General features: G+C 43.4%; 1 protein-coding gene across 10 annotated transcripts in view; it reads right to left on the reverse strand.

The window, feature by feature from the left end:
• Positions 1-24,806, reverse strand: part of RASAL2 (RAS protein activator like 2) — a 174,704-nt gene that overhangs the window by 25,558 nt on the left and 124,340 nt on the right. For all 10 annotated transcript variants that reach the window (XM_084526877.1, XM_084526875.1, XM_084526874.1 and 7 more), the window contains 5 exons: positions 15,984-16,093; positions 5,912-6,065; positions 4,275-4,373; positions 2,918-3,472; positions 486-630 (listed from right to left, as the gene is read on the reverse strand). In XM_084526877.1, the coding sequence (XP_084383003.1) occupies positions 486-630; positions 2,918-3,472; positions 4,275-4,373; positions 5,912-6,065; positions 15,984-16,093 (1,063 nt within the window). The remainder of the gene's footprint in view (positions 1-485; positions 631-2,917; positions 3,473-4,274; positions 4,374-5,911; positions 6,066-15,983; positions 16,094-24,806) is intronic.

A 24,806-nucleotide genomic window follows, 5' to 3' on the forward strand; every position in this document is an offset into this window, starting at 1 on the left:
GTTGCTCACTAAGCAATTGCAGTGTTATATCCCCTCATCACAGCTAGAGACACAAAGGTTACCCAGAAAAACATAATGTGGTGATGCAAACTTTAAGAGGTTCTCAGCTGTATCAAATCAAGTTAGCTTTTTCTTGGGTGCTACACCTTCCTCTGTAGAGAGGAAAGGCATCAAGAGTGGACAACGCATGTTTTGCTATCTGGATAGCAGACATCTGGGCTTAGTGCTGAGGCAGTTTCTTCCCATCCCACATTCTTTAACGTACCTAGCTGCATCAGGCTTTAGTCACGTAGCGGAACTAAAAACCCACATTGTGACTCTGCCACTTCACCAACCCACGTGGAGAGGGTTCACCACATGCCTCTGGAAAGCGCCAGACTCGTGGGGTAATACAGTACAGGTACAAGGAATAACATCTAACAGGAATGCTGGACTGATTCTCTGCAGCAGGATCAGCCCTTTCCATGTGAGCAGCACTTTCTTACCTAGTGCATCGTGAAGGTATTTCTGCCCTACCAGCTTCAGGTACTCCTCAATAGCTTTGGTAGCAAGTGTGTTCTCCCTGAAGATCAAGACATCGTGTTCCCCACAACGATCTACCTCAGACATCACCAAATCCGTCAAGAAGTCCTGAAGAAATAGGTGAAATGACAAGAGGTTAGTTTAACCAGGCCCAGTATGCCAGGCTAACTGCAGAAGCCAAGGAAAGACAGAGGAGCCAAAGGATTACTGAAATAACTGCCCAGCCTGGGACAAGGGGCGCAGATGCAACATTAGTATGGGCTGAGGAAATAGCTAGAGCTCCTCAAAAAATAAAATACAAATCACAGATGATAAAGGGAAAAGCAAAAGCCTCTAAAATAAAACCTTTATAGCTAAGCTTAGATCCTGAACAGAAACCCTCCTTAGTTTGGTTATTGGTGGTTTTGTCTGCTGAAACAAACTGATAATGTACATTTATATTTTGATACCGAATATTACATATAAAATTGGATTTAAAAATTCAAGTTGGAAGTTCTACACAACTTCTCACCCCTTTGAGAAATTTAAGTATGAAGAATTGCTTACAACAGTTAAATTCACAAAAGAAAAATGATTTAGGAAAAAAGTTAACATTCTTGCTGTGGATCTATATGGCTTAACTTGCATTGTTTTCAAAGGCTCAGGTAGGAAAGATCAGCAAGTCTTGATACAGTGAAAAGTCTTGATATAGGGTCTAGTTCTACATTAATACTTCTGTTATTCCTGAGGTGGTAACTCGAGTCAAGGATGCTCAGCATTTCACAAGAAATGCTCAGAGCTTCACTACAGCCAATGTCAGCCACTGCCAAATTCTCCAGGAGAGGAGCCATAATCTCACCTCACCCCCCACTCTCTTCTAAAACTTAAAACAAAACCAGAAATAAAACACCATCCTGTATTAGAGCTGAGTGACAACTGTGACTGTCTGGTTCTGCTGGAAACAGCAGCAGCACAGTTTGAGGAGAGCTATAGCAAGGTTTCACAACCCCATTATGTACACAAACCATAATGCAGTGCTGGCATATTTATGTAAAATACCCAGAGCAAATTATACATTATAAAAATACATCAAAAATACATTCAGTACTGTTGTTTTTCAATCCTTTACTACTGCTTCTTTTCAAGACTGGAGAAAATTATTTTCACCTGGTGCAAACCATGGACACCCAGCTGCATCAGCACCACCACAATGTGAGGTGGAAACGTACCTTCTTTGCAGATTAAGGTTACAGCAGCCTAAGCCACTTAATGCTTCCAGTAAAAACAGACTCAAACACAAAGGCACATGGAGGGCAAAGATATAACGATAATTTATCTACCGAGCACTGCAGGAAAGCAGAGCATGCTTTCCGGGAGGTTTCAACACAGCTCTATATGAGCTGTCCCAGCTATCAACTTCCCGAGATCAGCTAAACGAGTTGGTAAGGAACAAACTCCTGCCATGCATTGCCACTGAGCACCGGCCTTTTAGAAATGTATGCCAAGCAAAGGAAGGAAAGCATTGTGGCAAATAATGAAATTGTTTTTAGAGCAGATAATTGAAGCTGTCCCTCGGCTGTTGCTTATGGTCATTCTTCAATATCTCCAATTCTTTATCTTGTGCTTGGTGGTGCTTGTCTGGCTCTCATTACTGGAAGAAGCTGGCTACAGCTTGGTACTGCTCTCGTACACCCACTTGGCAGGCAGCATCTGGATCAGTCAATGCTGGTTAATGCTTCTCAGAATTTCTAGAGACCTGCGGGACATTCTCCCACAATCCATTCAAAGAACCCAGGGCTCACTACAATTGCTGCATCACAGAGAACCAGCAGCGCGCACCCGAAAGTCCTAATAACATTCTTGGGGCAGACAGGATCACCATTAACTGAGTATGGATTCTCCAAATGGCTGTTCAAATGCTGACCAAATCAATGTTTGCACTGATTAGCTGACTTAGCACTGAATCAACAATGGCATGCTGCTGCTTGCTGTATTAGAGATATATTTATAGAAGCCATTCTCTGGATTATTTAACTCTTGCTTACTTATCTCTTATCCTGTATCATGACTTTAGAAATACAGAAAACGTTCCTGAGCACAGAAGCGCAGGCCCTCATTTTTCAGAGCAACATGAAATTATACAGTCCTGCCACTTACACTTTGTATGCGGTATCTTTAACCTTTTTATCAACTCGGGCACTTAATCTGTGTCAGTATGGTACCTATCTACGTGCCTCCTTGGTAGATGTAATTGACCAAACCTTTAAAAACACTCCCGAGGTCCTCTTCTCAGCCTTATCTCATCAATTGCTGTGGTTGTGTCAGCCCAGACCACCTATCTTGTACAGTGCAGTAGCTGAGAAGGTAGCACCCATCATCAGCAAGAGGCATTTACACAGAGGCCGCCCATTCTTACCTTCGCTCTCCCAGTACTCTGAAGAATGTGCACCAAGGCACAAGCCATTTCTTCCTTATTCCTTACGCTGATCACGGGCTCCAGCACAGAGCAGAGCATAGTATAGTTGCTGGTAACAAACTCTGCAAATTCTTTGTATTGCTCCATGGGCAAGATGGTGATGGTTTGGTAACGCGACTTGATCCGAATGGAAGGACCCCCTGATTTCCCCTTGTTGGGTGTAGGGGTGCTGACTGGGTACCATTTTTCCACAAATTGGCGACCAGTTACGCTGGCCATGGGAATGTTGACCAGGCCTACGTAGTTGTTCTTGTCCTTTTTCTTCTTCTTCTCCACATCCTTGTAGATGTGAACTGTGATGCTGTGAAGAGGTGGGAGACCGTAGAACTCAAAGTGTTCTCCCCAGAAAATGTTATCTGCTTTTGTTTTGCTGGTGGTGCGGGCAAAGAGAGTGTCATCAAGGCACAGCTCACAGAAGTACTTCTTTTTGGGGGCCAGGTCCTTTGCCTCAATGATCCAGAGACGGAGCACATTTTCAGCTCGACGACAGTTGTCCTGTGCAGAAGAAAGAGCTCAGCTTTTATTCACAATCTCTAAAAAAAACAACAAACTGAACATTTTATCTTCTAGAGAAGTGGCAAATGGCTGCCTTTGCGTCAAAGGTAGGGACAGAATCAGAATTCACATTCAGAGTCTTTGATCCTCAGAATCAGAATCTCTAGAAAAGCAAACATTTTCTAAAGTAGAGACAAAGGACTGTCTTTTGCGTGTCAAAGGTAGGGAGCAGAGCATTTTTCTTCTCAAAAAGCTGTATTTGAAATGGTTTGGAAAACAAACACTGCACAGGAGCCACTCAAAAGCTGCTGGTCTGGTGGGGCATGCTGCGTTGTTTACTCTTGTGAATAATTTTAAGAGCACTGTTAGCAAGTCCCTCCCAAGTGGCTGCTAACTATGGAGGTGACTTATCAGATGTTTGCCAGCTAATCAATAACCTGACTCCCATTCTCACTCTGGCTCAAATCCCTTTTTCTTTTTTCCCAAACTGCCTCCACATTAAATCTTGAAGCTCGGTGTCCATTTCTTCTGCAGTACATGGAATCAGAAAACAAGTCTGAACCATCGTAAGTGGGCACCTGGGGATGAGGAAGCAAGGTGGCATGGTATTTATTCATTAAAGGTTTAACCTACTACACTCAATACAACAGTGCACAGCAACTTATCATACACTGATGAGTGGACTTCTCTCCAGACTAAATTAATTGAGCTTGTATCTGTGGGAAGCCCTGTTACACTGGACTAAAATCCAATCATATCACCTCCATTCCCCTGGTAATCTGATTTCCGCCGTTTCTGTTACCTTATTCGGCTGTACTGTTCTGCGTAGGTTTTCCATCCACTTATCCCTCTCTGCTGCAGAGGAACAGCTGAAGCATTTACTGCCACTGGAGTAGGTTACCTGGAAGATACAAATGACAGGCAGAGTTCAGGCAAGCCTAGAAGACATGTGAGGGGCTGCAAAAAGCAAGGGAGAAGATAAGCAATGTTTGAGGAACAAAGTCAATACAATAAAAGATGGAAAACAATATGAGAATCTAGAATGTGGAAAGGTTAAAAGACCCAAAAAATGCAGGGAGAAAAATAAAAGTCAGTTCAAATTAATACAAAGCAGGAAGCAGAAAGAAACATAAGGGGAGCACGAACAGCTCTTCTTAAAGACTTTTAAGCAAGGCTTAAATCATCCACTTATTTTTTTAAACACTTGCTAATTGATGTATAATTATTAAACACTTGCAGTTTTCCCTGGTAAATCTCAGAGACAGATGATTTGGTTACCAACAGTGCAAAGACAGAGCAATGTATTAATGTAAGGCAAAGCACAATGGAAATGGTGTCTTCAGGAAATACAAAATATTTTGGAGGATACAGGAACAGGCTGAAAGAAACCGAAGGAGTTGTACTCTGATCCAGCTCCACCCCTTGATGCCATGCACAACTCTGCTTTCACGCAGGAGTGATCCACCTTGGTTCTTTCACTTTTGCTTGGCCTGACAAGCTTCGTTTACTCTTCCCATTCATTTGTGCACACAATTAAAAAGCAATTTGAGGTAACAGCCTCAGAGCTATGATGTTGCCAGTATTTTCACTGCACTCCCCAAACCTAAGCAAGCTGGAAGGTGCTTCCAAGCAAAAGAATACAAGATTGAAGCAAACAGGAACAGTTCCTGGACCCGTCTCGAGGGAGAAGAGCCTGATTTGCTGGTTTTCTGCCAGAGCAGTTTTCCGGGTTGTAAGCAGATCTTTGTCCCAGAAGTTAGACACACCTGACTAACCTTGCTGAAGAGAGAGCAGACTGACTGTCCACCGCCCCTGCCACAATGCATTACAATGGCCTTAGACACATCCAAACAGCACACGTGAACGTGCTGGAAGGTAAGGATTGTGCTCGCACCAACAGCCTGTTTCTCAAGCAAAGCTGGGCTGCAGCTTGTGCTGAAACAGCAAGAGGATCCAGCTCTACAGTGCAGTGGACATGTCCCCAGCTACTGAAGCCTCTCCTTTAGCAATCAGGAAATGGGCTGAGCTAATGGGAGGGAGTTCAGACTGGAAATCACATTTCTCAGTTACACTGTATTTTCTCAATTTAATTTTAGGTGAATTTGGGAAGAATGAACACCCAGCTCAGGAATAATAGCACGTTTCAACCTTACATTTGCATGCAGACTCCAAATGCTTAGATACTTATCAAATTAACAAGATTTTTCCAATTAGAATACGCAATAACTGAAGAAGATTCCCCTTCATTGAGTGATTGATGCCATTAGCCTCAAGGACTTTGAGACTGCACGCTGGTTAGCCAGCCCCCACCCAAACCTCAGTACAGCTCTGGCAGCCGATCTCTTCTCCAATTACAAAGACACAGAACAGCGCTCTGCACGGGCTCAGACCGACCCAACAGCATATAATCGGCTCCGTGTTTGGAGAACGTTCCCTTACCTCAAAGCAGAAGTCTTGTCCAAGGATACTGCTGTGAAGTGGTTTGACAAAGACTTTTTCTTCTGACCCAAGATCCAGGGCCTCCACCGCGCTGCCGGGGCTCAGCAGGGACTCATGGGAACGGGACTCTTTCAGCTTCGGCAATCCACGTGACCTGTACAACAAGGGAGAAAGGAAATATTATTTTTCTCACCATTACTAACAGGCTTGGCAAGGTCCCAGAGTAAACTGCGAAGCGTTGTTTATTCCTAACTGCTTCTACAATTAGTTTGTGAGCCTCGTGAAAAGTAACATTAGTCAGTAGTCCCGGCTCCTAAGGAAGCATCCAGCCAAACAAGGCCATGAAGTCCATTCCCACTGACCTACAAATTGTACCTGTTGAGCCACCAGTGAAAGAACAACAAAATGAGAAGTTCAGAACTTAACTGCTGACATTTAAAGAAAACCTAGAGATTTCCAGCTCAGGGTATATTACTGGGAATATCCACTGCCCGATTACTAGGTAAATGTTGTGTGTAACAGCAAGAAGTGCACAGATCTCTAAAGCAATGCAGAGTACCAGTTTTTCTCACCAGATTTCCCCTGCAATACACCTAATTTTTCTTAAGAACCAGAGCCTTTTAACTAAAGTCAAATATGCAAACTATTTACCACTTTACAATGCTCAGTACCTACATTTAATTTTTTCATTTTCTTCTTCAGCTGCTTCTTCCACTTTTAACAGTTTCCATTTTTTCCCTCCCCAAGATGCTCCCATTCTCTTTTCATTTCCCCTCCCACACACACTGCTGTTCTTTTTCAGTGAGCTGGCCTGTAAAGCCCTCAGCTTTGCAATACCAACAGCAACATCACAAGGCATGCTCTAAAATTTGTGCATCCTCCCAATTTCATTTAATGCAATGCTCATTTGCAGCAGGGAGCTCTGCAACGCTCCAAAATGTGCTCATTTATCGGTGACTGTAGCTTCACCTGTGCTTCTCCCCTCGCACTGCCACCTGGAGCATCTCTTCCTGCAATAAAGTCATAGAATATTTTAGGCACAACTAGGATTTCTGCTTTTAAAGACAATCATAATGTGCACACACAGCTTTCCTCTAGCTGGGATTCAGACAAAGCAGACAATCAACAAGAAGGAGGAGCAGAGAGTCCCAGATTAGCAGAAGAGGAGCTGTTTACCTGGCAGGTCTCGGTTTTGTAAGATGTTCAAGCTTGTGCTGGTCCCTACGCCTGTTCAGTCATCTATGGAAGCATGTCCATAAATACGGCTGCTCAGCTACCAAGTGTGGCTGAGCACAAAGAACAGATGTGAATGTAGAATGGCATCAATTGTCTATACATCATGCAGAGAAAAGCAATGCTCTGAAATGATGCTTTCTCAACTGTCTTTGTCCTCACAGTGTTGTTTTTTTTTTTTTTTTTTTTTTCCTCTTTTATTTGACTCTCAGTATCAAGGCACAGTAGGAAAAGGAAAATGTTCAAAAAAATGTATTCACTGAGTTGTGGAAAGCACAGCTACCTCTAACAGTGTCCTTGTTTTTTGAAAAATAAGCAAGTACATTTGGTGTACTTTCTGAGTGCATCTTACAAGAGAAATTCTCTGTTTTTGTAACCTTAGCAGAATCAGATTCCTTATACCCTTAAGCAACCTTACAGAAAAAGAGGAAGGAAAAAAAAAAAAAGGAAAAAAAACATTCGGAGCAGGTGTGTTCAGTACTTCTAAGACCATTTAACAAAAACTTGCGTATCACGAAGGATTCGTGTAAAGCAACAAGCAGAGTTCACCCGAATGCTCTTTTGTGCAAAATGAAACGCTCAAAGTATCCAAGTAGATTCACGTATGATAAGATTTATTAAACACTGAGGGAGAACTTTGTTCCCATTAAATATATTAAATGACCTAAATGCAGGCAGCAAAAACCTTTTATCAGAGGGATATTACAAAGAGACTGATTTCAAATGCAAAACAGCAGCGCTGGTACGAACGCTTTGGCTGCTCTGTGCATGCTTTGTTATAACAGGTTACAGCAGCAGCTGTACCAACGCAAACCTAAAACCTCAGCTATGTATAATTGAGCACTTGCTGCAGTTAAGGTAGGGCAAGTCTAAAATAAACACACCACAATACACCACTTTAATATCATCTCTGCAAAATCCTCTCTAATTTCTCCTCTCAAGAAAGCGCTGCTGAGGTCACTTGGCTTCTGTCCCTATCCCAAACTCTCAGCAATCCCAGCCCTAACAGGGTGCTTTGGTGCATGATGCAGGGGAGCTGGCTGAGAGCCTGCAGCTAACTCCAGCCGGAGCTCCTTGTAACAGAAGAAAAGTGTGGAGCAGTCACAAAGAGGAGGAAAAAAAAATAAACGACCAAATAAAGGAGAAAGAAGAGATTTTACAAATCCCAGTTCAGCAGAGGCTGCGCTTGGGAGTAAGACAAATCAAGCACACCTACATGAAACAACTGTACAGCCACTTAGCAGTGCATCCCCAAATCATAGCGGTGCCACATGTCAGAGCCCTTCTTTTCAAACTTCGTGCTCTGGGCTACATCTCAGGCACTAAATCCTGCCAGGAGGGCACCAAATCCAGCAGAGCTCTTCCTCAAGCCTTGGGTTACAAATTCCGGATGAGCATCGCACCAAGCAGACACGCTGGGGCCAGAAGAGAAGTCGGAGCTGCACGGGCGCAGCAATCTCTGTGCTGGTCTGCTGTGCTCCTGCCAGGCCCTGGGGGGACTCGAGGAGGCTCCCGGGGGCACTCGAGGAGGCTCCTGGTGCGTGTTGCCATGGCACGGCCTCCTGGAAGGGGATTAGAGGGAGGCAGCAAGCACAGGGAGCCTGCTCTGCTGATGCAGAGGTCACCTTTCCAGAAAGAAACAAGTCCCTCCTCTTCCCTTCCTATAAAGAGTTTATTGAGGCCGAGAAGGTGGAGGACGGCGGGAGAGAGCGAGGCATCTTCCAAGAATGCATCAAAACAGCCTTCAGGGATGGGGTGGGGGCAAAGACAAGACAGGTACTGAGTACATGACAAATTGCACCTGGTGCCTCTGAATCTCACCTTGCAAGACAAACCTTCTAGCAGCATCTACTCTGCTTCACTGCTGTGTTAGCCTGTGAGCTGTGAATATTTCATTTTGTTGCAGATGAGCTGGAGAAGGTTAGTTTTGTTGTCTCAGGATCCATGGTAGAGGAATGTCTATCTGTGCGAGCAATTCCTTGAAGTTACCATATTTAAAATAGCTCATTAAACTGATTAAGTGGCTTAGAATCGCCACTTTATCTTCCACAAACATCACAGCAATGCTGGAAAGTCACTGGTTAGGTGCAACCACATGCATTTACAAACAGAAGGAGATGCACTTGTAAACACCATCGTGTATATTTCATCTATTGATAGATCTGCAACGCAAGTCATTGACTTGTGCCTAAATCAACAGCATCCCGATCAATAAAGGCAATAATTACATGGAAATAATAGTTCTCTGCTTCTTTAAAGCCGCATCTCATTTTCCGAGGCTGTAAGTAACAATGAAGAGAAATTGCTTGCTGCCTTCCCTTTTGCACAGAGGCAGAGTTAATAAGCCGAAGTCGCTAACTTATTTCCCAGTGTCTAGCAAAGGGACAAGATTAACAGGGGCTTTTCTGTACTGGGTCGGAAGCTACTGGCAAGGCGAGCGCTGCTTAGAGCCCCTGTTAAGAGAGAGGTAATCCCAGAGAAGCAGATTACTGTAAACAGGAAGATCGCCATGCACAAGGCGGGGGAAGGGCTGTTTGCACAAATCTGTTTCTGTTAAACAGCCCCATTAACAAACCAAATCCCCATTTAAATTACAATTAACCTCAGATAACAAACTCTTTTCCTGCTGCTGGTTCTATCCACTGCTGTGTGCAACCAAGAGTTAGGGAGCTGATGTAGGAGTTCAGAGCAAACAGTCACAAGCAGCACTGAACATTTCTCACATAGCTGCTTCCCAGAATTTCTTTCCAATAGGAAAAGCAGGTGGAGGAGGTGCCTGTCAGGGAACGTTTTAAACTTCTCACCTCTTCTCACATATTTTGGAGTAGCGATCTTCAGGGCTGCCTAACTTCCTCCTAAACCAAGCCAATGCCCCGAGGTCTGACCGGTGGCAGCATCCAGCCGATATGTAAAAGGTCTCTTCACCACCACCACCACCCTACAGCCCAGCCCCGAGCCACCCCCTCTCCTCGCACACCGTAATTCTGTAATTTGCTGCTGCAGGAAGGGCTTGGTTGCAAGGAGGGAATGCCGGACCTGGAAACCTCTGGCTTCCAGCAGCAGCCCAAGGCGCACGGCAGGCTGTTAGCTGACTTGTGGTACGTTTTACTGTCTACAAGGCATGTAGGATAAAGGGTTAAAGTCCTAATTGCTCTCTGGTTATGAAGCTCTCATGCTGATTCTGACCTATTTAAAAGCCAACCAAAAAAGCACATAGGACTTGCAATTACTGAGCTTACCAGGGAGAGTTGTGTATTGCTTCAAAAACAAGCCTGTGGACATCAACAACCCAAAAGGTAACATTAAAATACATATATATATTTATATAAATGAGCTACCAAGTAACAGAATCCCCTAAACTATGTTTCCTTTACCAACAAATTGGTGTGAAGGCAAAGAATTCTTGAAAAGAGTTACTTGCTCAGCTCAAGCACCCAGCTAAAGCCTCGTCTCCACCGCTCTTACGCAAAACTGGATGTCTGCATGATTCAAACCGCTCCGGCACAATACCCGTGTGTTTAGAGACACTCCCCAAGATCAGAAAGCTGAATTCAATACTTAGCCACTCGCAAAGTCCCAGCAGAGAGTTTGGCCTCTAACGCAGTGAACTTTCTGCCCAGCGTTGCTATTCGGATCCCCAGCCCCGCTGGGCCGGACCCCAAGGTCGGCAGCATCGCCTGCAGCAGCAGTGCTGCAGCACCAGCCCTCCTGCCCCATGCACGCGTTCGTTTTGTAGACACACCACACCCTGCTTCGTGTCCCAACTGCCTATTAGTGAAACATCCTATTACTTGGTCAACAATTTGACAAGTCTAACCAGTTTTATTATTATTGGCTTTTTTGTTGTTGTTTGTTTGTTTGTTTGTTTTTAAATTGGAAATTTAGGGTTGTTTGTTTAGATGCAAGTTCAACCCAGCTGCAGTCGAACTCGGAGCTTTTTCCGAGCACATCTCTTTTGCCTTCTTTTGAGTTTCTGATCCGCCTTCACAAGGCCCTATGCAAAGCCTTGCTGCTTGAACCTCCCCTGCCTCCCTCCACAGCACCGCGTGTCCAGCGGGCACCTCCGGCAACGCGGCTGCACCCACTGTGAATTTCGCAGGGGTAATGTGCTCCCAGCCCTCCTGTAACCAGAAGTCTTTGCTGTTAATGTGTGAAATTCTTTTGTTTTGCTGGAGCCGAGATGCTTAACCTGCTAAGTTTCATGTCACTGCTAAGCGATATACAGGTGGGTGCTATGTGGAGGAGCCCGCAGCGTGCAGAAAAGCACTGGCCAGTAAGGAGCACATTTTTAAAAGGGGGTCACTGCAGCCTACAGTGGGGCCAAGGCAGAGGCTTGCAACAATAGGCTTTATGTTGAGATCTTGTTCAGTTTTCACTGGAAAACAAACAGCTGCATGAGGACTGAGAAAAGTGGCTGAAAGAAATATGTTCACCTCCACCAAAACAGGAGCAAGACATCTCTCTGGAAACAAACCACTCCTCCCTTCTCTCCATACTCCAGTGTGCAGATAGACACAGATATGCTGAATGAATGCAAGCTCTGACTGAGTCAAGCCTTGACAATGCATTGCATAATACAGATTTTTATCCTCAAGTCTCAAGCAGGATAAAAATTACCCACCTTTTTTGAAAACTGGGATTAAATTACAATGAATAAATAGGAAAACACAGCAAGATCTAGTTCTACCATTTCTACGACGGGTGCTATTTTCACACTGCAAAGAAGCAAGGAGGGAGGCGCGGGCACTTACCGAAAGTAGAAAAAGCTGTCGTTGGAGCAGCGATAGCGCTTCACCATGAAGCCCAGAGCCATGGCTACCTGCTTCCCTGCGACCTGCCGGAGCCCATCCTGAGCAAGCACAGAAGGGATCCTGTGCTCGACCACGACTGTCTGATAATGCCATAAAATGACTTTTAGTAAATCAGGAGGGCTCCCACGTGGCAGTAAATCCCAACAGGGCAAAACCCTCCCAGCTGTCTGCAGAGCTTTGCTGCAGTCGCTGAGACCGTATGCAGCCAGTCTCAACAATCTTTGCTCCCTCTCCATACACAGAACCAAGGTGAGATTTGTTGGACCACTTAGAAATACTCTTAAATTCCTGGCCCCCAAATGAAAAGATTCATTTGGTCTCTCCTTATATATTTTTTTAATATTTATTTTTATTGTTTTACATTCTATATGTGACTGAGAAAATGTTAAGAAAGAAATGTGTGGGTTGGAGAGCTCAAAGAATGCAGTGGGAATCCGGCTAGGAAAGCTGTGGAAGGTGATTTGGTAACACAGAGCCTCACAGTCAGCACCGCTGATAACCCAATGACATACCGTACTGGCCACAGATCTGAAGAGCTTCGTTCAAATCTGGCTTGGGTCACAACCAAGCACAGTTTAAGCATTCCCATGTTGGTGTCTTGTGAAGACAAACCACAAGTTTTCAAGTACAAGTGACAGAACCTGGAGTGATAAAGGTGGTGTGAACTGCAGAGGCTGTGGATTTGTGCAGGACACCTGGATACTGACCACGGTGGGCTCATTTCTGCAGGGGGACCACAGTTTTCTCTCCTCCCCATCCACTCAGTCACACTGAAGCAAAGTTTAAAACCCAGAAAAACAAAGTAGGCTGCCTGTGGTTCTTCCTGATGAAACAGAAAATCTGATTACAAAAAAATCTGCAACAATCTCCAGCACTCCCTTCTGACAACATTCCTGAATCCTTTCTATTTTAAATCAACTCCCAACAGACAGTATCCCTCCTCTGTCACCATGCAGTGTGACAGTATCCCAAACCAGGATAACCAATCTTCCTTATTCCAGAATTTTATAGGTTTTTTATCTATGGACATCTCCTGTTTCTTAATAGGACCCGAACACCACAAAAGCACGAGAGAAACAAACACGACAGTAGCCTCCATTTCTTTCCTTCTAACCTTTAAGGGTTTTAATTTATAAAGCTACATGGTGCTTTCTTTGAAGCTAGGGCTCTGTATTTGTCAGAGCACGAAAAGGTAGATGCTATCGGTCAATCCGGCCCTGAAAACCAGTACAGCACCATGACATCACCCAGCACCACCTGCTTAAAATGGGAAAGGGCTGACTCACTGAAGCAGAGGCCAGGAAAGTTTTTCCTGCAACAGACCAAACTCATACAGAAAGCTGAGAGAGCAGAAGGTGAGAAAATGTCAATTCCCACTCAGCTGCTGTACGTTACCTTCTTTCACGCACAAACAGTTGTAGCTGACTTGCTCCATTGGAAAAATCCCAAATAACAGCGTAATTCTGAACAAGAATAATTTTTTTTTAGCCTCTCTCTTCCCTCCAGCCCATCTCCTCCCAATACACTCATCTGTTCCTCATCTCAAGTGCTTCATTCCCACGTAGGTCTTGAGCTGTGTTTCCTATTAGTCTAGGCACCAAGTGCATTTTTTAGGCACCCTTAGGTAACACAGTGAAACATATGGGAAGGAAGGGAGAAATTACTGGCAAGTTTAACTTTACAGTGGAAATGAGCTTCCTTTAAGGCTTTATTCATAAAATTAGAAATACCCTTAGGAAAGTAATAGCTATAACCGTATCTTCCAAGTCGCTACGTTCAATTGGCGCGCCGATTAGATCACAAATGCAAACAGAACTCTATAAAGCCTTCAATCTTTTCAACAAAAGGTAGCTACAAGGTTGAGTAGTGCTGTTATGCTTTCTTTCCTAGAATAACTTATCAGCAACTCACGACCTGTACCTGCAGCACGACGCTTCACAAACATCGATGAAGCTAGAGGTGAGGCTCATGCTTCAGAGCAGCTACAGCCATGTGTGCAAAGATGAGCTCCAAATAAACTTCATCTTGGCTTGCTTTCTACATAGCTTGGCTGCTCTCAAATGATCTCCCTTGCCTCCACGCTGTGCCCTCTGTTCACTTCAGCACATGTAGCTCTGAAAGGCGGAGGCTCGCCTGGACTTGTTAGCAAAAAAGATCAGGTCCATTAGCAGCAAGTGCTGCTATCAAGTCACAAAACACCCAAACAGCCATCTCTGGGACTACAGCTGCAAGAGACACTGCTATAAGGCTAGCGTAGGAGGCCAGAGGAGAACTGTGGCAGGACAGAAAGCGCAGCCATCGCCTCGTCCCTGTCCAACACCCCGCAGGTCACTGATTGTCCTGGGCTCTGTCCCCCAAATCTCTGCATGGACTCTGCCACTGGAACTTCTCAGTTCTCATGGATCCTCCTTAAGTCCATGCCTAGGAGTCCAGAGAAGGGTTACAGAACCAACAATGCCTAATGTCACCTCCACATGTAGTGCATTTTATGCTCTCTGAACAGTCAGAGAAAACCCACAAGCCATTTGGGTCTAGCTGACAATTCATGCCCATACAGGTATGGGCAGAGAGAAGGTGGCTTTGCTGTGTATAACGTCTTAAACCAAAGTTGTAAGGATTAATTATAGCTAAATATATTGGCTATCCCAAAAAAATAGCATTTCCCTGACACTCCAATGGAAGTGTCATCCGTCTGGGTTTAGCATGAGTACCAAGTCAGGAAAAGACAAACACATTACTTATTGCAAAGGTACTTCTGCATTACAAAAATTCAAGCAAAGCTGGTTACAAACAACAGTACAAATAACAGGTGCATTATTATATGGTGGCATTTTTTCACATGCTCACTGAGCTTCTTTTTAAAGCAAAGTTCCATCTCCCTGAAAATAGGCATTTAATTAAAACAAACAAAAACAAAACAAAACAAAAAAATCACACCACCACCACAGACTTGACTCTAAACAGACCGGGTGGACACTACCATGACTAAAGAGCAACAACGTCCACACCATTAGTCACATTCGGTAAGCAGCAGTCTTTTCTGTAACTCCAGAAGTTAACAAGACCTCTTACATCCGAAGCCTTGCTATCTCCATGATTTTATGGTGCTGACTTTCAGATGGAGAAGATAGCACCACTGATTGAAGCAGCACAGCATGACAGATGCAGCTAATGAATTCAACTCAGCTAAAGAGAAGGGAAAATGCACTAAACAATGTAAAATCAGAGAAGCCTGTCATGGCCTTAAGTACAGGGCAACTTATTTTCCACTCAATCTAGTTCTCCTGCTGGGCTGCTGTGGAATGTAACACACAGCAATGTTTAATGAAGACAATCAAGACACTTTCCAAATAGAAAAAAAAAAAAAGCATATAAGCTCTTGTTTGCCTCACATACAATCCACTCAAGCCTGAATCACTAGGTGAAAGCAAAACAAGTAAGACTACACCAAATGGAGCACTAAGATGGACAGAAGTCACCAAGTTTTCCAGTTTTCTGAAAATCAGACCATCTGTTCCTTGTAGGACTCTGCACTGCAGCACTGTATGATCTACAGACAAGGACTTTTAACTGCACCACAAACCTTTGGGCTTTGCCAGTGCTAGCTGAACTGATCTGCTTGCACCAGCACAATCTCATATCAGCCACTGCACTGATCTGCAGATAAGTATTGCATTCATTAAGGCAAGTTCTTGTAAAAGCTGATCAAGCCAGTGGCTTTGTATCATGAAATTTAATGTCTGTACTTTATGTGAAACAGATGCAAAAGAAGGCATTTGAGTCCAGATGCCTAACCAGAACTTTTTATCAGCTGTTAAGAACAGCAGAAATTTTCAGTGGCGTGCCAGCGATGCATCGTATAGAAGGAAAAACAACTTATAAGATACAGTCAGCCAAAACCCATCCATCTGCCAGTTTAACAACAAAATTCCTTCCTTACTCTTATTCTGTGAGCACATATGCATGCAGATTTTGTGAAGTGCCTCTAGATAAGTAGAGATTGCTTTGGGAGATACACCAAACCTTACCTGTCATCAGCATTGCGGAGAGATGGGAGACGGAAACTTGTGTTCCTGTCCAGCTTGGACTGACTCTTTGTCCTCTTGATGGACCCTTTCAGACGTTTACTGAAGAAGCCCTAAAATGAGAAATCACAGAAGTGAAATGGGGAAACTGATGCCAGTAATAAATCAATCAATGCACCGCCACTGAGTCCAAACTCAGCAATAATTCCTGCTGACTGCAATTATGAGGAATGTGCTGTATTGGGATTCCTCTAGGCACGAAGGCAATACTAAATAGTTCCAGTTCATGACAGCCTCATATTGCAGTAATTAGCACTTCTCATGTTACAGGTGCACTTCACTGAATAACAACTACTATACAAATGGTAAGAAAACCCGTCATTTAATAAGGATGATCTTAGATATCGGTATTAGGTCCCATCTTCCCTTTACATGCCATGTTTCCAATTCTTGGTCAGATTCAGACTTGAAGATGTCTTTTTTTATGCACCCACAGTTGCACCTAGGTTCTCCTTTTGCACTTAAATACAGCAGGTCAGTCTTACAAAAATGAGTAATTTCAATAGCCTTTCTAGCCAAAACTGAAACTCTCAAAAGATTTCACACACCAGTGACTTCAGATACTAGTCCTGAAACTGATTTAAAGCAAAGATTAACTCAAAAATTTACCTATGCTCTAAAAATTCCAAATCTTCAACTAATCTCTCTTCTGAACTATGGTAGTTCACTGGACAATTGCAGACCAAAGACACGAGAGCTGCAGGGAACCTCTGGGGATCACACAGTCCTCCTGCTCAATGGGGGTGCCATGCCAACACCAAGTCAGCTTCGCTTTGACTTTGTCCAGCTAAACCTTGAAAACCTCTGGAGACAGAGATTTCTCCACTCCTCTAGGCAACTCAATCCAGTGCCGCGTGACTTTCCAGTGAAAGCGTTGTGGGTGTTCAACCAAACCTCCTGAGCAGCAATTTGCAGCTGCTGCCTCTGCAGAGCATCTCGATGGAGAAAAGTTTGGCTCCATCACCTTTGTAACTCCCCTTTACGTGGCAGTAGGCAGCCTTCTGTCACCCTTCAGCCTCTTCTTTCCCAGATAAACCAGAGCTCAGCCTCTCCTTGCAGTCATCTTCCTGCAGACATCAGCAGGAACGACAGCTGTTTGACCACCAGAGCGATACGAGTGCAGCTCACTACTGATACACAACAGCGCGTGCATCTGTACGGGTGGGGAGCTCACAGAAGTGTTTCAACACCTGCACGGCTGATTTTCTCCTCCAGCCCTTTAAATTACTTTATGCAATATGCAAAATCAAACGGTGTCAAAATATTTCCGGAGCTTGCAGGCATGCATGCACATACATTCTTTGGTATGATCAAAGCAAATATAAAGGTTCTTAATCCATAGGATTAAGCAACGTTTTACTGGCTGAATCTCTTTGCTCCTTCACGGAACAGCTGCACAGAGCACTGCCGTCAGGACGTTTCCCAAATGCACGTGAGCGAAACCACGTTTGTTAAGAGTATTACAGGCTGGTTGGTACAAGTTGCTCAAAATGAATTTTCTTTGGTGTGGACTGAACAGGCAGATCTAGAGCCCTGCTTTGGGACAGGTGTAGTGACAGCGATAGCCAGCTGGGGCTGGCCCTCTGTCCCACCATCCGTGCTCTGCTAGGACAGAAGTCAAGCACAGCGACTTTCAAGAGGTTTGCAAAGCAAGCCCCTCAAGCTGCCTTTGGGGCAGGTGACAGATGTTGCCCACAGCTGCCTCCTGTAACACAGAAGTCAGCAAATCGGAGACAACAAGGTCTTCTGTTCTCTCCTACACAGAACGCCGACAAAGCAAGAGGTTTTTTATTGGCTCCAGGTGACTCAACCAGATGGAAGCATCCAACCTGTTTGTTTTACAGAGTCCTAAGAATTAGGCCATCCCAGCAAAACAAGACATTATCTGTAATCTTTTAGCCTGAAAAATCTCACATCTTTCACCTCTTGAGGAAGAAAATTAGATTTATCTACTGTATTCAACGGAAAGGGCTATTACCTTCTTCTCATTAAGGGATGCCAGGTTAATTGTTGGAGGACAAAATCACTTCCAAACATCAAAACCAGCATTTGGTCCGGTTCATCTATAAGCATCTCCAAACCAATTTCCCAGTTCTGCTTTTTTTTTTCGGGATCTTTCCAGCACATGCAGATCACCCTCTCCCAAATACTTGTGTAGGAAACAACCTGCTGGCTCACATCAGAGCCCACAAAGTGCCTGTCTGTGGGCAGCACAGAGAGATCAGGGTGCCCTGCAGCCTCTGGGATGGTGCCGTGCGGGGCAAAGGAAGAAGGAATCTGATTTTTGCATCTGAAGGTAGTGCTACATTTAAGGCTGCCCTTCAGTTTCTGAGGCTTCCCAGCAAGCTCCTCCGAGATGAAAGCCGCTATTTTCTACTGAAACAAAATAAAGTGCAAAAGAAATGACCCTATACCAAGACAGTACCTCCCAAAACCTATCTACATAGTGTGCTGGGGGAAAAGGTACTGTCGAAAAGGAAGACGTGTTTTTAGCTGTGTATGCCACTCAAACTCTGCCCATGTTCCCACACTTTTCTTGGTCCTGGTATTGAAAAAATGCCTTTGAAAAAAACCCTGTAATCAATAGATGCTCTTGGGCTTCTCTTGGGGCCACTGCTGGAATTCAAGTAGAGGATGTAAAGCACTTTCAAAGGCACTTTCGTGTATTCTGACCTCTCAGCACAAAAGGTAACAAACCCAACTACAGGGATTCAGAGCTGGTGGACCCTGGCTTCATTCCAGTACCTCTCAGGCTACTCAGATTGCAAACGCGAAATGAAATGTTTTTCTCCCCTTAAGGACAAATAAGACAAAGCTGACCCAATTCAGCAAGGGTGAAAAAGTATTTCTATTGAATCAATCCAAAACCCACTCAGAGAGGGACTGTGAAGTCATTTCTGTGCACATACACAATTTTAAATTGGCATTGCTTAAACATCAGTGAAACATACTCTTGGGTTAATTGCACTTCATCTATTCCTTCACAGATCGTTCCTTATCTTTGATTGAATGAGGCTATGCAGGACTGACTATAACAAAAAAGAACAGAGAACACACTTAATAATAAAAAATATTCAAACAAAGACTGTGCTTGCTGGTGATCCTCAAAACACCTGAAAACATTTGTAATATTTGCTCCACACCTTGCTGGCAGCTCATGCAGGGCTAGCGCTTCCAGATGGACAACCTGGGAGCAGAACAAGAAATTCACATGTGCCAGAACTGAGCCGAGCTTTCGGACTTCTGTTTGCCAACAAAAATCCTTTTAAATGGAGATTGCAGATATAAAACGTATGCAGAGTTGAAAAATAAACTTCAGTCTGCAACAAACCGTCTAACTGAAAAAAAAAAAAATTCCTTTTCCTACTAAATAGAAGAAAACTCTGCCAATGCTACTAACTGTAGCTTGTACTCTTAAAGACACTAAAAGGCTTTACTTCTTATCTTATTGTCTAGATATTTCTTTTGAATACTTATTTTAACGCAAAATACACTGCTGTTTGGTTCTTATGCCTAAATGCAGTGATGATGTATCCAAGGTTTAAGAAAAATCATGAAACACTTTTATAAACAGCTGGAATTTTACTCCTTAAAAAAGCACCCACTGACAAGAAACATGTGAGCTTATTACCGAAACTGCCAGAAATGATGAGATTATCTCAGTAAAAAAATACAAAATATGTGGTAGGATAAATTATCTGCCATGTAATTGGGAAAGACCAGTCCCATGTAAATGTATTTTGAAGGGAGTCCAGGGAGAGAGCAACTGTAGGAGAACCATGCCTTAATCCCTCCCGAGACACACTGGATGGTCCACATCAAACAGGATACATCTCAGTACAAATCCCTCTCAGCACCATGGGTTTAGGGGAAAAGAGAGACAGAGGGAAAGCAGGAGCAATGCCACATGCTCAATGAGGCACGTGGAGGAGGTTCAGAGTGCACTCATCATCTCAGCCAAAAGCATCAAACCCAAGGCTTAGAAATCTCAATGATACAACATCTAAAAATAACCCAATTCCACTGAGAATTCAATTCATCTCATTTGGAAGTGAAGCAACCCATCTCACTCACAGTCAGACGAAAATGGCCACAGGAGAAGCGTGGAACCAGGATTTTTAACCTTTATTTTTATTTATCTACCATACAGAGCTGCGTAGGCAAAACATGTAAACCCTGACCCCTACGTATATTAAACTCGGGGCTGGTTACTGTTAAGGGCTGCTTTGCCTTTGGGAAATCTGTGCCAAAGATGAAAACTGTCCGTCTGTCCTTAATGTCAGCACAGCACCACACGAACTCTTCCACAGATTCAAAGACAGCCCAACTACAGACTGCTCAACTCTTCGACTGCTGCTCCCAGAAGACATACTGACTCTTCACTTTGGAGAGAACAGCCCATGCATAATAAATAATGGTTCTCTTTGTTGTTTCAGAAGTCAAAGGTTAATTCACCCCCGAACCAATAAAAATATACATAACTACAATATGAATTATCAATCAATAGCATGTAACGTTATTAGCGGAAGTTTCAAAGCAAACTGGAGTGAAATGGGTGACAATAAAGGTTCATTTCATGTGCTGTGCCGTGGTTTGCAGCACTGTTACCTATCTTGTGCGCTTCTGGAGGCAAACACGTTGCTTTTTGCAGGTTTGCAACACGTCTTGAACATTTATGATTCTCGATGAGGAGCACTAATGCATTATTAATCACAGCAGGTGGGCAACTTCATTTACAGAGCAAAGAAACTCGTCCTCTCGGAGGGGAAGGACTGGATGGGTTACAAAGATAACACTCAGATGACTACGGACGATGACAGAACTGCCTCCCAACTGCTGCTCATTAGAAGTACATGAAGCACCTCATTTCTTAAGTTGCTCAAAAGCAGCTACCAAGAAAAGAAACTGGAGCCAAGTGAAAATTCTCTGAGGTGCCAGTAATTTTGTAAAGCTATGGCAAGCGGGGGGAGATGGCCAGATCATTAAATGGAATGATATGACTAGCAGGATATTCCAAGAATGAGGAGCAAACACAGTGAAGTTTACTATCCCCTGTAGAACAAAATAAAAAACAAACAAAAAAAAACCAACACTGTAAGTAGCAAGGATGTGGAACAGTTTGCTTATGAGCCCAGTAACGCTCATTACTAAAATATTAGCAATGACTACCTTTGAAAAGGCTCTGAGCCACTCATGCAGTAGAAAAGCAGATGAAAACCACTATATATCCTCCTCTGTGGAGATATAAAGGACAAGACGGTGACTTGAGATGGTCTAAAATTCCACCATCAACTCATCCCAAAAGCCTGGCACTATGTGACTGAAGAGGTGTTTTGTGCCCAGGCAGAGGACAATAAGGAATATCCCCAACGTACAAACAAAGGATAAAGCACAATCAGAGGGAAGTGGTATTATGGAAATCCAGCATTGCTTTCACATTAATGCACCATTCTTTTCTGATCTTCTCATCTCAGCAGCAAAACCAGAAAAAAACTAAACTCCAGAAGTAAAAACTGATTAAAGGCAGGCAAGAGGGGGATTTCCAAAAGATATATTTTAAAAGACCGATTATTTATTTTAGAAATAAAAGCAAGAAAGGATTAGAGATGTATAAAACAAATAGAATGGGAATTAACTAAGCCCAGCATGCACCTTGTTACATAACAAAACCAAGGGGCAATTTCACATGAGAGGCAGCAAATTTAAATGATTGTCAGGAGACCTTTTCTAATGCTATCTATAAATCATCTGGTAGAATTCTCTTCCACAAGATATTATACAGACAAATTTTTCAGCGAGATTAAAAAAGGATTACGTGTTTATATAAGGAAGAACAACATATGTAGCTGCATTAGTCAGGTTTAAAAATAACAAGAGTGAGCAATTATCATGCTTCAGGACACAAGCTGATCAACAGCAAGGATCAGGAAGATATTTTTCCCCTGGTGGGACAGCACTGCAGATTTGGCCAGATTACAATTTTGACTTTCCAATGAAAACTATCTACTGCCACAGAAGGGACGCAGGGTAGAATGAACATGTTTAAGAAAACCAGAGGAACGGAAATGATACAACAGGGATACATTGATAATATATCTTTTAATAACATGTATCTGAAGATTGCCTGCACTCTGCATGATATGCAGTCAAAAGTACTAAAGGAATCAAATTTCCAAGTCACTGGGTATCATGCTGAAAAATTCATGAGGAAACAAGAGCTACCGGATAGCTGGAAAGAGCTACAACAGCCTTTCAGATCACAATTCAGCAAGGCATTTAACATGGTCACGACGGGGAGAAGAACCTGGGAGCTGTTTGCATAAGGCACTAGCATAAGGAAAGATCACATTTGAAAGCCCATAGCCTCGAATTGGGGAATAAAGGTCAGAAGTCTGCCCAAAACAATGATGATAAACAATAAATATTATGAGAAAGAAGTCATCTATCAACGTGTTTAATCAAACACCACCATTTATCAACAAATGGGCTGCGGCAGGTGAAGCACGTGGAGAGCAAGCGGTGGCCTTCAGCTCGCCCCAGCAGGATGCAGGCGGCTGCATTTTCGTCCTTCCCTTACGTCGGGAAGGAGGCAATAATTTCTGTGACCCGGGCTCTTTAGTGCCCTGGCACACTGCCAGTAAGCAGCCCAACACTTCAGAAAACCTTCTGATAACACAGTGTACATACTAATTAGAAAAATTAATGGAACTGAGCTTTGACAAAGCTAGTAGCACAAACCTGAGAACTGGCTGCAGGAATATCTAAAAAGAGTAATTATGACAAATGATAAGGTGTCAAGGTAGGAGAAACAGTCCAATGGGATGCGATGGGGATAGAGGCATGACTGCTTCTGTTTAACATCTTTTTTAATGATCTGGAAGAAAAGTTAAACAGCACATTAATTACACTGAGCTATATTAAATTAGGAGGTGAAGCAAGGGCCAGCAAGGACAGAGAAATAACACAAAGGGTTGTGAGCAATTAGAAACCGATAACACACATTCCTGTGAACTTCAGTGCAAGAACTACGTGAGTCAATTGAAGGGAATGTAAAAAAAAAAAAAAAAAAAAAAAAAAAAAAAGAAAAGGAAAGAAAAAGCAAGAAAAGTGATAAAAGGTTGAGAATGACTGATTTGCAGTGAAAGTATTAATTAAACTGCACATAACTTGACTAAGTTGTGATTTAGAGGTGAAGAGTTGGTACACACTGAAGTACCACTGAACCAAGGACAGACTGGAACATGACCAGGTGTTTAAAGCTATATACGGTCATAGCTCCCCTACACTAATTGCAAGTGAATTAGATAAAGTCAAGTTTATAACAAAAATTAGAAGAATGTTCCTGCAGCTGAGGTCCACCAGCCGGTGTCGCAGACTGGATTTACCCACCATTTGACCCAGCTCTGAACAGTTTGACATGATGAACAAATCTGGTTTGGCAGAAAGATGTTGTGAAGGTTACCAAGCCTATGAACGGCCTTTCTGCCAGAATAAGAACGCAGATGAGAGCTGGGTGAGCATCCTGGAGACAACCAATTTTTCCTTAAGACACAAAACCCATGGAGCAATAACCAACAAACCTAAACCATCGTAACAGCAGATGAAAAAGATTGAAGCAGATTTAAACAGATGTGCTATTGTGAGAAAAGATGGAGTGGGAAGTAGAAGGAAAAACGTTAATCTTACAACAGGGAGGACAGCTCTGAGCAGTTTTTTTCATGAAGGATGCCGTGATGCCTCACATTAATGTGAATCAACAGCTCCATCTCCGCATTGGCACTGTCGCAGAATTAAAAATATGTACTTGCAGGCCATTGAGTCACATGGCCAGAAAAGATCAGACTTGTCCTAACCTGGCAGCATGACGGTAGCAGAGCAGCGCTCTGGAGAAGCAACAATCTTGCTGACTGCATAAAAGATGAGGCTGGGCAGCCGTGAGATCTCATCAAGCTTTGACCTTCACTTAGGCTGGCTGCATTGTCTTCTGTTCCATTTAGCAGTACTCTTAAAGAGCAAAGAGGCAGACTGTATTTCTATAGATCCAATTATATTCTCGACTAGAAACAACCCAAGGAAGGCAACCCGTAAGTATTGGTCTTCCCATCACATTCACGCAGAGTTCCTATAAAAATCATTTTATTTACTCCAGAGATTGTTTTGGCTTTTCTATCTCATTTGCACTTGTTTTTCTGCCTCTTTCTTGTCCTTCTTTTCTGATAGCCAGCAGACATGGATGAATGATATATTGTTTGTGGTAACGATTCACTAAAGCCCTATGCCGAAGACGCAAAATTGGAGAGTGATGCGAGCCTGAAGAGTGGTTTACCAATAACCCCTCTGAGCCTGCCACTTCAGGAGGTCTGAAAATGCCAATAGTCCTCCTATTTACCCTGGTCCCTCAGTTCCAGTGGCAGAGAACACGGTGTGTTGCCGCAGTGCTACAGGGGCCCGACAGTGCATCAGTAGGGAACGGGATGCACTGAGACGGAGACACTGCCAGGACATAGCGTGTGTGGGAAGGGAAAAGCTGGTTTCTCGCCCACCTATGCGTCATGATGCCTGCTTCTAGCCGGTTCCGTCTGTCTTCCTATTTGCTCAGGCAAGTAATATTCATTATTAAAAATATGACTTTTCCTATAGATGAATCTCTATAAACAGCACACAGCTGTCTTTATGTGAGAGAGCACGCTTACACACTTCCCCCTTCACAATTTTCCTACCTTTTGTGCCATTCCACCCTCTGTCAGCATTCCCCACAGATACATT

The sequence above is a fragment of the Aythya ferina genome, assembly GCF_964211825.1.
Source record: "Aythya ferina genome assembly, chromosome: 8".
NCBI lineage: Eukaryota > Metazoa > Chordata > Aves > Anseriformes > Anatidae > Aythya > Aythya ferina.